The sequence below is a fragment of the Chamaea fasciata genome, unplaced genomic scaffold (assembly GCF_029207755.1).
Source record: "Chamaea fasciata isolate MVZ Bird 193981 ecotype frontalis unplaced genomic scaffold, bChaFas1.0.hap1 SCAF_6, whole genome shotgun sequence".
Taxonomy (NCBI): Eukaryota; Metazoa; Chordata; class Aves; order Passeriformes; family Sylviidae; genus Chamaea; species Chamaea fasciata.
The window spans coordinates 44,554,310-44,568,197 of record NW_027094091.1 but is presented as its reverse complement, the minus strand read 5'-3'; the positions used below and the strand labels follow the sequence as shown (position 1 = coordinate 44,568,197).

Genomic DNA, 13,888 nt, shown 5'->3' with positions numbered 1-13,888 from the left:
TGGAAAAATAAGCTTTTGCATATCTAAGTGAAATAATCAGAAATGCACTAACTGCAAAGATGTCTAGTTTAATAAATAGTTTAAAACACATGTAATAGCTGACAGCAAATTAGATATGAAGTGGCAAGTTACACAGAGCAAAGCTGTCATTTCTGTTTTAGACACTATATTCAAAAGCATTTTAGAGACAGTTGTTTGTTATGGCACTAGTATGATTACACTTCTGAGCAAAATGTTATGATGGAGATGTTGGGAAAACTGGAGGGACTTTGTAGTATAACAGCATTACTATCTCTCTACAGGAATGACTCATGAGAAAAAGATATAAAGGATGAAATATAGATCTTAAGTGAGTGATGATTAAGAGGGAAATGCTGTTTGCATAGATGAAAAGACACAAAAGTAAGGAGCAGGAAAAAGTTAATGAGACACAGAAAGAAAAATTTGAAACTAAGACAAAATATAGACTGGGTAAGGGGAGAGAAATGGCGTGATTCTGAGATGGTTTAGGTTTCTGAATACTTTGCCAGGTGACCAACCCCTTGGATTTCTACAGTGAATTTGCTCAAAGCAATAGAAGGTATATTCTTTGATGGGAAATGGGAAGGGATCCCATCAGATTGTCCAGCTTCTCTCTGATTACTCAAGGCTACCTGGGATGTTGCAGCACTCTGCTAGAATTTCTGTCCACTCTTTAGGAGCCTGCTGGGTGCACTAATGAGGCAAAATCCAGGGGGGAGTTGCCTGCTGCAGATTACTAAGAAGATTGGTGGCAAAACTAGGGGGAGAATTTTAGGAGACTGAGACTCCAGCAAATAGGATTCATTATAAGGTGCATAAAATTGCAATACCCTGCATTTGGGAACAAGGCCCTTTGTAAGGCAGCATTTCCTTTTTTATCAGTACTTAGTGATATCGAGGGAGATGAGGTGGTCACACCTTGCTGTGTCACAGCCAGGGTGGGGAAGAAAACAACTGTCAAGGACTAGGAGCTTTTTTCCTGTAGGGAAAAAAAAAAAAAAAAAAAAAAAAAAAAAAAAAAGAGGCAGCTAGAATGAAGCCTAGAGCATGGTGGCTATTCTTAAATAGCTTATGAATCATACGAAGCTCATCTCAGTGTTTCCTAGAAAATTAAGATGTCACTAACATATCATCTGAAATGCCTCTAAATTATAAGTCTGGCAGTCCAAACAGCAGTTAGTGACTGTCAAACAGCATTGAAAATCGGGAGCACACAGCAATTTGACATGAGATTCTGTTAAGAGACATGTCTAGCTACAGCAGCCTTGCCCCTCGGCCAGCAGAGGTGCCCATCCAGCTTGCCATTTTACTTGTTCTTTGCCACCTGATCCTTTTTACTATGCTAGCAAGGAGTTGTTTCTGATGTCTTTTTTTTTTTATTTTCCCCCTGCATTGCCCCGGTTTCTGGATGGCAAAACTTACCATTGCTTTTACAGATGGGGAATTCCTATAAATTACTGTACCCCAAGGTGCTACTCCCCTCCTTAATCTGATGCAGGGCTGGGGTCAGACATTCTCAGCAGTGACTTATTCCAGCTGAGGGTCCTGTCATGTACCATTTAGAGGGGTGGTGTGATAGCAAACGTCCTTTTGAACTTCGGACAGGAAGGGTATTCAAACAGTGAAGATCTGAGGCAGTACTGTGAAGAGATGCGTGAAGAGATGCATGCCACACTTTACATGTGCATTGGCTGACAACTCTACTGTTGTACCTCATGTAAAGTAACAGTCCTTGCCTTGTCCTCCTGGTGGCAGTAAAAATGTTGAATAGCTTGAGGTAGAAAATCCTCTTGCAACAGGAGCCAACACTTTCGAAAATAATATAAATGAAGAGCTTAGGACAACGTCTATGGAAGTAGCAGAGGTGTGTATATGGTGAAAAGACACAGAGTAACCCACCGTCTAGCTAATACGGAATAAAAGATGAGTAATGTCAGTGTAGAGAGCTAGGTTATCTGAAGTTTCCCAGTTGAAAATTACTTGTCCTCTACAAACTGGCTTTGGGGATTGTGTATTTTTAATTGCAACTTGATTGGAAACCTAGTCCAGAACATTGTACCTTGGAAAGAGAGCCTTTTGCAGGTGCTAAACCTTTGGTTAACCTTTTTATAATATAAATCAACAGGGGTGAAATTAAGGAGGCAGCATGAGCTGAGCAGGGCTCTGGTTCACCCTTACTACTTACGCACTTGCAAGGCTGGGTTTGGTCTTTATTGGCTCATCTGGAAGAGGTTTCCTCAAGCGAGGAACCAACGTGTGTGAACAAACTCCCTAGAAACAATTTCTTTTGGAGATTTTTTTTTTTTTAAGGGAAGTGGCCTGGGTGATAGCTAGGGTTCTGAGAGGTAAAAACATCTCAGTGTAGAAGTGTTTGAACAATACTCTCGAGCTCATAGTGTGATTCTTGGAAATGGTACTGTGTAGGGCTATGAGTTGAACTTGATTATCCTTGCGGGTCTCTTCCAATTCAGTATATTCTACAATTCTCTAATACTAGCTGTACTGGATTCAAAGCTGTGCTCTGGTGGTGACTTGGGGTAAAATACACCTGAAACTCATCTTTCTATCAGCACCATTTCGGAGTTTGTGGAATTTTTGCCTACCTGGCCGGGCGGGGGGGTGGTTGGTGAGCCTTCCTCTCAGGCTTGCCAGCCTTAAGAAATCGCGGCTTCCCCGACTCCGGGCTGGGGTGTGCGTGTGAAGGTTTTGGCACCGTGACCCGCGGCTGCTGCGGGGAGATCTGGCGTTCCCCGACCTCCCGGAGCGGGCGCGGGGGGCGGCTCGCAGGGACAGCGCTGCCGCCCGCTCCCTCGCACGGCCATGGCGGGGCTGTAAAGGGCTCCCATCAGGGCGGACACCGGCGGTGCGGTGCCCGCTGCTCCCCGGGCTTCGGGAGGCGCGGGGGCCGTCGTCCCCGCACACGGTGGCCACGGCGGCAGGTCCGCCCCGTCGGGGGCGTCTCCGCGGCGACGCGGGGCCACCTCCCCATCCCCGCCCCCTGCCTCCCCAGTCGCGTCGGCGGCTGGACGGGAGCGGAGGGGAGCGAGTGCATCCGCGCTGCCAGTCCGCCCCGTCCCGTCCTGAGCCGACCCGAGCGGGCAGCGCTGGGGGGGAGCCGCCGCCCCATGCGCTGAGCGGCGGCGGGATGGGGCCGCGGGGCACCGGCGGCTGGGCCGGCCGCGCCGGGGCGCCGGCTCCCGGTCGGACGTGCCTCCTGCCGCTGCTGCTGTGCGCCGCGCTCCGGAGCCTGCGGGCCAGCCCCGGCAGCGAGGGTGAGCGGGGACGGGGCGGCCGGGCCGTCGGGGCAGCGCCCACCCGGGAGGGTGGCTGCCCGGCGGTGCGCGGCTTCAGACTCGGCGGATTCAATTTTGGGACATTTGGTGGGAAGTGGAGCGGGGCTCTGCCCGCGGCGAGGTGGATGCCGCGGCCGGGATGCGGGTGGCACTGCCGATGGGGCAGGGGGCTCCCGGCGAAGGGAGGCGGCGTTGGCCGCGGGCAGGCTGGCACGGGTGGGTGTGTGTGCACAGATGCCTTGGCACGGGCGCCTTTGGCAGCCGGTGTTCCCTTTCTGCGGGGGGATGGATGTGTGCGGGGCGGGTGCCTTAGCGCGGGTGGGAGCGCACGGCGGTGCTGCTCGCGGTTTGCCCCGGGAGCCGCACAGGTGCATGCGTGCCGGGCTGGGACGGGGCATTCCGCACGGGGCAGGGCTCGGCGGGACCGGCCGGCGCTCGGCGGGGCAGGGGAGGCTCCCCCTGGGTAGCCCTGCAAGCGCTGGCCGCAGTGCGCTTACTTCGTGGCTTAAAATACACGTATAAAAAGCAGAGGAAGCCGCGGCGGTGGCGGTGTGTAACCCGCAGCGGAGCGCGGCCGCTGGGGACGGATTTTTTTTATGCCTTTGATCTCCGTGAGGCCAGTGGCCAGAAACGCATCCAGGCTTCTTGTCGAGCAGGATGCTTCCAGTCTTTGAAATTGGACTGGGATTTTTACTCCGTGCCTGGTGTGGGTACTGCTTGGGGCTTTCTAGTATTTTTGGATCTGCGGGCAGGCTGTAATGTGAAAGCAATGGGTGGAGAAGTTCAGCATCTGCAGGGGATGCCAGCGGCTCGAAGCAGGCTGGCGTCGTGATGCACCGTAATTATTTGTGAAACTCCTTTAGAAGGAGGAGGAGGTATGCAGGGGTTGGTAAAGGAAAACCGTACCAGAATTTCAAAGATGTGGCCTGAGGTAACCAGCTAGCTGTAATTTATTTTCGAGAGCGAGAATAATGTGAATCGCAGTTTTCTTTAAAAAAAAAAAAAAAAAAAGAAAAAGAAAAAAAAAGTGCAAAGAAAAAAAAAAAAGAGGAAGGGAGAAATACTGTTCCTCTGTGTACAAAGATACCAAATGTTCAGGAAGTGCATTGGTTTGGGAGATGATTGAAATGGTTTGGCTTTGCCTTGGTTAGATAACAGGGGGCCCAATCCTTCTGTCCCCGTGCAATTTCAGATGATTTCACCCGTGGGAGCAATGCTGTTGAGATGGCGTGTCTGATTTAGAAGGGCTTTCCCTGTTACTCACCTTCCTTTTAGGAAGCATGCTGTCCTGTGTGAGCTAATCTGCCATGATACCGTGCTGAGAGACCAACAGATGCTCCAAGCCCTGTCTCAGTCACCCTTGCCAGGTCTCAGAATAGCTGGATATTACTGACTGAGTCAATGGGACCAATTGCTGAGCACAGAGGTGTCTCTGCGTGAGCAGGCAGCTGCAGAATAGGACTTTAACACGATAGGAAACTACTGGAAAGGATTAATGAAGCTGCCTAGCAAATGGGTATAGTGGCATCTTTACAGGGAGGTTGCAGGGGAATATTACAGTAATGATGAGCAGTGTGAGCGCTTGCTTCATGGTGTCTGTGCTGCTACTTTTCTGACTGCTGCTCTCTAATTTCCATCTCTTCAGTAAATGCAAAGCTAAAAGGCTGCTGCTAGGAGGGGTCTGACTGTGGACCTGAACTTTATTCAGCAAGTGCTGTCCTTCGCTGTGAGGAGATTTATTTGTAAACAAGCATTATTTGACAAGTGCTTCTCGCAGCGTGTCTCCTTTGCCGTTTGCTACGGAACAGCTCTGTGCCTGGGAATGGCTCACCCTGCAGTATGTGGAGCCCAGTGCATGAGAAACCTGGGGTGCTGAAGCCCACCTGCCTGGCTGTATGCGAGTTGGCACTTTTTGGTCACCAGTTTGGGTTTGGAAAGTTCATTTGGCTGCTTCTGGGCTCTGAGGAGAGAGCTTCTTCCCTGGGGTTAGTTCTTCGGCTGGTTGGGAACTTTACTTTTGCTGAGATGGAAGTAGCCATCTTAGACCGGTGAATAATGTTTTCAAAAGTTGGTGGTATTGGGTTTTCTGGGTTTATTTTTTATTTATTATCAGGCATCCTACTCAGCGTGGTTAAACAGCTAGCCAGTACCCTGTGCCGTGTATGCATGGAGCACATAAATAGTTGCACAGATGATGACAAATCCTCAGAATCATTTTTTTTTTTCTTTACCCCCTGCATCGTGTTTTTTTGTTTCTCTAAATCTTACTGTAACCCACAATGACTTCATGGGATAAAATACACGCAGTTAACAATTCACAGTACGTGATGTTCTATTTTACCCTCTAGTGGAGGGAACTTAGGGGAAAATGCTTTAAAAATCTAGGTTATGATTCAGAGGGGGGAAAAAGTAAATTCATTGTTTTAGTTCCTTATCATGAAAGTAGCTTTTTGCATGGGCAGCTGAGTTTCAGAAGCTCCTGCCGTTTTTGGAGTATTGAGTGTCCAACCTCTATCACAAATCTGGTCACCTTCATAGATACCTTCAAAAATATATTGAAGGATATACATTGGGAAAATGAATTAATTTTTCTTCAGCCTTTCCTGTGACAGCGAAATAAGACAGATTTTTATTTTAATTACATTTCCTTAGATTATATGTTAAAAGCAAAATGTGTAGTGAAAGATGAAGGCTCAATACTATTTCATGCATTTTCAAGTGTTGTTTAGCCATTATTTTTAACTCTTTAGCAGAGTTCGCTGTTAAAACCAGATACTTGCTTTTTGCTCTGAGTAATCTTAAAAATTCAATAATCAGTCCCGATGAAAATATTCCAAAGAGTACCCTGAGGGTATTGCACAATTTTGTGAAGTGCTGGTATTCCAGAAGTGCATTTTTGCTTTAAAATGCATTCCCTATGATAATGGGGCCTGAGAGTCAGCCCTGCAGTATGTGACTGGGCTTCCTGCACTGCCTTTGGTTTAAAAATGCATGTGTTTTAAATCTTTCTGTTGTAAGTACTAGGGTTTGGGAAGTGGCTTGTATAAATTATTTATGTGAAACACAATAAATGACGGATTTGGTTGAAGACTCCCCCCTTCGCCCTAAATTATATGATTTGTTACACATCGCCTGTGGATTTGAAGAGGTTTGCAGATCACATTTGGTCATCACTTAGATGACCTTAAAAAGTGTCATGTGGACAAATTATTAAAATAATGGAATGCGTTATATCTGATTACTTGTAACAAAGTAATTCCACAAGATATTTACATAATTGTAATTAAACACAAAGTATATTTCATTTCAGGGATTTTCAGATGAAGTGCTGATGAAGCAGTGCTTAACAATAAAGTGTACTGTTAAGCAAATCAAAAGAAATGCAGTTTGAAAGAATGACATTGACTTAAATAGACAAAGGTGAGAAAGACAAAATGGATCTTTGGAGTGTGTTGTATTTGTTTTAAGACTAGAAGGATATTATTATTTTTTATGAACTCCTGCTTTGGTCCTTTCCCTCTTAAGTGTTTCAGGGTTTTTTGAAGCTTGCTTTATCTCAATGTATCATTTTTTATTTGAATAAATGAATAAATGAATACAATTAAAGGGGTGGGTCTGGTGCTGGCAAAAAATAAAGGAAGGTTGTAATTTGCAAATTATTAATGCCAGAGCCTGAAATGAGCCTACCTGTTCTCAGTGTGTTGACTTGTGTGTGTATGTGTTGTCTCATAGTGGTATATAATTTCTGTGTCACGGCACACTGGATAAATGCATATTTAGCTAAAATATCACAATGTTTATCTTTAATTTGTGAATGAAGTCTTTTTCAGGAAGTTTTTTTTTGTGTAGTAAAAGCAGGTGGGAAAATAGTCTTAATTTTCATATCAATGTATTTAAATTAGTCTAATGCTTCAGATAAAAATACACACTATCAGAACATTCTGCTTATTAGGTTGCACTTAGTAGCTTGGCTTAGTATGTCATGCATTCACACAGCTACACCATTTTGTATAATTCTGTAGGTGTTGAGTGCTGCTAGCATGCATATGCCTTGTGTATGCAGAACAGGTATGTCTGGACACTTCAGTGTGCTCACAGTGCCTTAAGGAGGCTTTAAGGAGTTATCAGTTCTGTATTTGGTGTACTGCAATGGTTCCCTGTGTGCTTTCCTTGAGAGCAGAGCATAGCCTCAGTGCCATGTGTTTATTTTACTCACTGGACTAGTCCCATTAACTTTTAAATTTACTGCAGTGGAATTACTGGTATGAGGAAGGACAGCTCATGTCTAATGGTCTTTTTGGGATCTGTCTGATGTGTGATTTATGGCTTTTCAAGAGGTTTAGAATGACTCAGTCATGGCTTTAAAATGGAACCACTATCCTTTTGACAGTAAAACAACATTTGAAACTCAGCACTTTTAAGTATATGACTAAAAGCATTGCTGCCTAATGACACGTTTTTAAAAGGGAAATAAACAATAGCAAAGATTGACTCCAAGATAGTGCCTGTTTCCTTTCGAAGCTTATCTTAAAAATTGTGATAAATAGTAGAAAACAGGCAAGCTGTCTCAAACAGTAACTGACTGCTTATAAGTGGTAAATGTTGATGCTATAATTCGATGCAAAAAGCAGCTATTTGCACATCAGTATACAGAGGGGTTAACTGGCAGCTACCATGGAAGGAAGGGAAGTTAGTGTACTTGTGTGACAGGTTCTTCCCCCTCCACTGTTAACTCTCCCACCACTGCGTCACTTTTTAGCTTCAGTATTCAGTTTAGTTCCATGTCCGCTGTTCTCTTCCTGCTAAATAAGAAAGCAAAATCTTGCCCATGGTGAAATGTTTATTCTTTGCACTTAAAAATGCAAAGGTTTTTTGCAGCAGGCTTGAGGGAGGCACTTGTGGTGAAGTAAGAGCAGGATTTCATAAAATCTGGCAGAAGTTGAAAAGGTGGGACGACTTATGACGTGGTGCCCTGCTCTCTGTTGTTGCTGGTTTTATGCTTTATTGTTCCAGGGATTTCCATGCTGCTTCTGCAGGAATCCTGGTGTCCAGCATGTGCTGAGCAGGCTTAGAGCCCTTGACATGGGAAAGTCCAGCTGAATTAGCTCAACTTAGTGATGGTGTTGGACCCTGTTGGCTTTAGGGTCTTGACCAGATATGGGTCTGTTAGATCCCCCAGTCTTTCTGACTTGGAGCTACATTTCTAGTGGTCTGTTCCTATAGGTGTGAAAGTGTGCATATACTTGAGTAGAGATGAACTTTAAACATTGCTCAGGGATGTCAGGGAAAAAATAAGGCCCTGCCCCAAAATAAAAAGAAAACAAACTCTTTCTGCAATTAAAAAAAAACCAAAACAACCTCACATCCTCTTCAGGAATAAATTGAAATTTGTATATGGAATAAGGGTGAAATGAGAGAAACCCCAGAGGCATACAGATTGGTCACTTTGTAGAAGCACTGAATTTCTTAGTTAAGTGCTTGCTTCTGTGGAGGAAAGAGTGTTCACTCAGCTCTTCAGTAGGTACTCAACCTAATACTGTCCATTAGAAATGATTAAAAAAGAATGTTGTTCCTATTGTAAAACGTGTAAACACAGAATTAAAATCTGTCACAAGTGCACCTCAGTGACCATAAGTGCTGCTGAGAGATGAGGCCTCATTTCAACCAGGCTGGACTTGAACTAGGTATCTTTCTTTGCTCAGAGAATATTGCAGAAATACTGTGTTAATTATTTCATTGGAATGAACAAATTTTTTTTAACTTTCTCTTCACTAAACTGTTTTTTTTTTTTGATCTCTGCTAGAAAAATTGCTGTGTATTTAAAAAGCTTGTAGAGAATTCTTTTTTCCCTTTGAAAATATATTTTATTCTTAAGATATGCCTGTTCTTTGCCACAGGCAGAGTGGAGAGCTGGATTGTCCTTTGTGTCCACGTTGTGACTGTACCTCATTCTGCTCTGTGACTAGCTGGACATTGAGGTGACAGGTGAAAGCATTTGCTGCCACAGCTGCTTTCACAGCCAGCTGTATTGGCGAACCTGAGCGCTGGCCTTCAGTAGCTTAGTTCTCTCCGGGGATATGTTACCCTTTGAGTTGTCTCTTTGACCTATTGTATCTCTTACAGTCTCAGTTTTGGTATTTGCTATGGCTTTGGTCAGTGCAGTATCTGAACCTCTCCAAAGGTTTAATGCGCTTATCCTCTTGCAGGTGGAAAGCAATTATCTCTGTCTTGGGCAAGGAGGCTGCTCCAGAGCAGACAGTCAAGAGGAGAAGTAAGCACTGCCATTCACAGCACCTGACTGCTGCTGGCTGTAGTAGGTGGTGGGTGGGTGGCTCTTTGCTGAGATGCAGGGCATATTGCCTGCTGTGGACAAGGGTGGTGGGAGCTGCAGGCTGCCCTGGGCTGTGTGAACGAGCACAGTCTTTCTGCTTCTGCCTTGCAGAGAGGGCTGAAGATGCCTTGGGCCAGAATAATTGCCATGGGAACATTCAGTGCGTGCTGTTTCACTGGGGGTGGTGTTGGTAGGGAAACACGCTTCTTATCTCTCCCTCATCCCTGGTATTTGAGTTGTGCAGCAGGAATATTAGGAGGACTCTGACTAAGTAGAGCTGCTCAGGTGACCACTGGCTGGAAGGATGAGTGATGCCTCCAGGAGAAGGTGATATAGCATGACAGCACATCTGGACTGCAGGAATACCCTTGTGAGCTGATCTGGCATCCCTGAGGACAAAGAGGGTTCCTGCCCCTTGTCTTCCCGCTGGCAAGCTCCTCAGCATCCGTTCAGCAAACAGTGCCTTGGTGATGTGTGTGGAGAACAAACAGTACCCTCAGAAGCTGAGAGCTCCTAGGTTTTGTTGGCTGTGTAGCAGGTATTAAACCTGTAGGAGAGAGGATAGAACCCTGGGCTTGCGGGCTTTCATGTCATTTTGGTGCAGAGGGCAGTATCGAAGTGTTTTGCCAAGGTGTTAACTCCTGGGTTCTCTAGCCTGGATCACTTCGTGTTAGAAAGAGATCAGAACAAGAGTCTGAACTTTGTAATTCCCAGAGGGGATAGAGGAACACCTGAGAGAAAATTAATTATTCAGCATCAGTAATGAGCATTTCTTGATGCTTCTGAGTGGACTTGTGTCACTTCTTAAACTGTTTTGCATGTCCCAAAACAGTGAAACTACTTGGGGATATTATCTGCATACTTGCTTTCATAAGATAATTTCTGAAAAAAAAAACCCAGTCATTTTGGCCTATCCATCATTACTTTACTAATATTCAAAAGCAATTTCTTACTAAAATGTGTTGACAATGTGCTGTTCCCACTAGCAACCTCCACCCTCTTCCCTCACCAGAAATAGAAGGGATAAACTGTCAACCCCCCTGCAAAGCCAATAGATCATTTCAACCTTTCTTTTTTTTTTTTCTCCCAAATGCTTGCTAAGCATTATGTCAGTTTCTTTTACTTTCTACTTGAATGAATTCAGTGGCAGCAGAGTAGTCATTATTGTCAACAGGAAGGCTTTATTAGTGGTGGTCAGTGAGGTCTTGCAAGTCCACTGGTAGTAGAAAGCTGACAGCCTTGCCAAGTCTGGTTGTATCTGTGCCAAATTTCTTCAGTTTAGTTATATGCATAACAGAATTTGATCTCCATGTCTTTTAGGGCAGCTTTTAGGAACAGAGACCGTTGAGACCAAATTGCTTTCAGTTGTTGATTTAGGGAAGAAGGTGAGATTTCATCTCAGCCCTGCTAGCAGTGAGTTTTGATTGCGCTAAGGAACTGTTGGGATGCTAACATTGGGCTTGACTCTGTGTGTGCTTGATAAGGTGCTAGCTTTAAGCAGGGTCTTCAAGAAACTGCCTCCTTCAATAGTTTGCAGATGCCTTCACAGTGGTTGGAGGCCCTGATCTGCAGGATAGCACTGGCATTTTATTTCTCCATACAGTCTGGTTGGCCGGTTGCAGGTGCTGGTTGCATGTTGCATTCAGTGGAAGCTTCTTTTTCTTTTTTAGTGGTAAAGTGATACTTGCCCAGATGGTTACCCAAAGAAGTGGTGTTGCAGCCAGCTCAGAAGTCTGCTGTTGTGTTGGTACAGTGTTGTTTCCAGTGAATTTTATGAGTGAGAATGGAAGTATTTTTCTGGCTTTCTTTGCAGTGAATAAACCCTTTTCAGTTAAATGGTGAATTTGGTGGGAATAGGAGTGTTTGTCATTAAAGAAAAGCAAACCATTACAGGAGTTTTTAAGTTTCCAGCACTTTGGTGTCAGGCTAATCCAACCACTTTCTTCTTGTAAATGATGTATGGTAGGAAAAACAAATGACTGCCTCTTGTTTTGACTAGAAATTTTTGTAAGGAAAAAATCTGCAGTTTTCTGGTTGTTTTAGTGGGTCTGGTTATCGAAGAGAGCTTTGGGTCTGTCTCTCTGGTGCTGCAGCTGGTTCTGTGCCTGTGGGGAAAAAATGCAGCCAACCTGAAGAACTTTGTCAAAGGGCAATATCACTCCCTTGTAAACAGCGTGTTCAAGCAAATTACAGATGTGATGCAGAAATTACTAGATTAAATTCTCTAGTTGATGTTATGATTGCAATTGTCCATCTGGCCTTAAAAACCTATGAATCTGTGATGCAGATTCAAGCATTTTGGCTCTTGCTGTAAAAGGGAATCATGATAACTTGGATCAGAATGAAGCCAACATAATAAAATATAAATCTGCAGTTAATATTAGTTTGCAAGTTCATTAAGTAGTGTATACTTTCCTCCTCAGTGGACTATAAATAATAGGTTCTACTACAGCTTGCACTCTGATGTAGCTTGTTTCCACTGATGGAAACATTTCAGAGATTCTTGCCTCTGTGTGTTTTGTCCCTACTCAATGTAGCTAATTAATTCAAGGCATCTACTCCCTTATGACCTTGATTTCTTTTGAGAGTTTGATTTTTTTCATTTGTTTTTACTTTCTTGGGTTATTTTTGACTGTCACTTGTTGGCGGTACCTTGTGTATATACTTTCTAGAGAAACACTTGGCACAGCAGGAAAAACTGGTGGAAAATGAATGAACTGCAACAATGAACTGCAATAAAATCAATGAAGATTTATGAAGCAGGAAAACTTTTGACTCACTATGATGGTGATGAAGGTTCCTCTGCCGTCCGTATGTCTTGGTAGTGCTGTGACCCCTGGAAGTACTGCAGGAAGGATGGGGATGTATGCATTGTAACGAGAAACCAGCTCTGTTAATGTTGATGTATTGGCAGCTATGCCCCCTCCTTTGGGTAGAGGGGAGCAAAGCTTGGTGGAAGTCTGTGATGCTGTTCAGGAGACCTCCTGAGGAAGTGCAAAGCACTGCTGTCACAGCTTGTCCTGCACCTTTACCTGCCATCCAGCAGAGTGTTTCTCGTCATGCTTAATTGTCAGTGAGTGTTCCTGTGAGAGGTTTCTCGTAAGTTCTTTAAATGTAGCTGTTCCCACGAGGTGAGTGTTGGGTCAGGGCTGGGGCTATCTTGACCACCCACAGAAAGGTTGGAGCTACAGGAGCATGACTACATCTCCTTTCATAAGAGGCTTCAGCTTCAGGCTACCAAAAATAACATTCTGATTCCTGTTCAATTTGTAACAAGTTTATTAAAGAAGAATTTTCCTTCATTTGTTAAAAACAAAACATTTTTATTTAAGTCTTGCTGTTTAGAAATGTGCTACTTTAGAAATCGTGTGATGTTTTGAAATACTTATGCAGGCTTTAAGGAAGGTTTCTTTACTCCTGTTTGTTTTGTGATGGAAGGTGCTTTTTAGGGTCAAAGAGGATTTTCTTTCCCTCCTGTTTTAGGTGTATTTTAGTGAAACTAAAAAAAAAAAAAAAAAAAAAAAGAGATTCTTATGGTTTTACATACGGCTTTATCATGATGTAAATTCCATCAGCTTTTGCTATCCCAACATTTTGCCTATTCTGGAGCTCTTAGTTAGGGTATGCTTTGGTAGAGGATGCCTTGTGATAAACCTTAGCTTGCAAATTGTGCTGCTGAAGAGCAGGATTATTCTAGTGTATGATTTATTGGAAATCAGCTCAAAGACCACAGCAGCTCTTCAGAGTTCAGTTTCTGTATGTCTGCAGAGGCTGTGCCCTGGTGTAAGTAATGAAGGATTTCCTGGAAGATCTTTAGATATTGAAATGACAGGAGGAAATGTAGCTGGTAGGATCAGAAGTACTCAGTGTTCTAGACTGTTGGTGGGGCATTTTTGATTTTTAGCTTGTTTTCTTTTTTTCGCATGATTTTGGAGTGAAGAAAAAAGATGCTCCAGATGATCCCGCTCCAGGCCAGAGCCAGAGGAACCATCTCATTTCAATGGTGTAATCAAAACAATCCATGAATTGGTGGCTTCTACTTCAGGCATTGTACCATCATGACAGTCCTATCCTGCTTTCTCCTGGGCAGGCTACTGCTGCCACTTGTTTCAGGTAGCTGTGCGAGGTGAGGAGCTCTGCTGTGCTGTGGAGTGTTGGTTTAGGCCAGTGTTGAATGCCATCAGCCCTGGTATTTTGTGTGCTTCCTCCCAGCCACGGTCGCTGTGTAGCCATGGTTAAGCTG

At 44.3% G+C, this 13,888-nt stretch overlaps 1 protein-coding gene across 6 annotated transcripts in view; it reads left to right on the top strand.

The window, feature by feature from the left end:
• Positions 1-3,049: 3,049 nt before the first annotated feature.
• The window catches only part of EPHA5 (EPH receptor A5), a 193,448-nt gene continuing 182,609 nt past the window's right edge, over positions 3,050-13,888 (top strand). For all 6 annotated transcript variants that reach the window (XM_066186187.1, XM_066186186.1, XM_066186185.1 and 3 more), the window contains exon 1: positions 3,050-3,293. In XM_066186187.1, the coding sequence (XP_066042284.1) occupies positions 3,167-3,293 (127 nt within the window). In that variant the 5' untranslated portion in view covers positions 3,050-3,166. The remainder of the gene's footprint in view (positions 3,294-13,888) is intronic.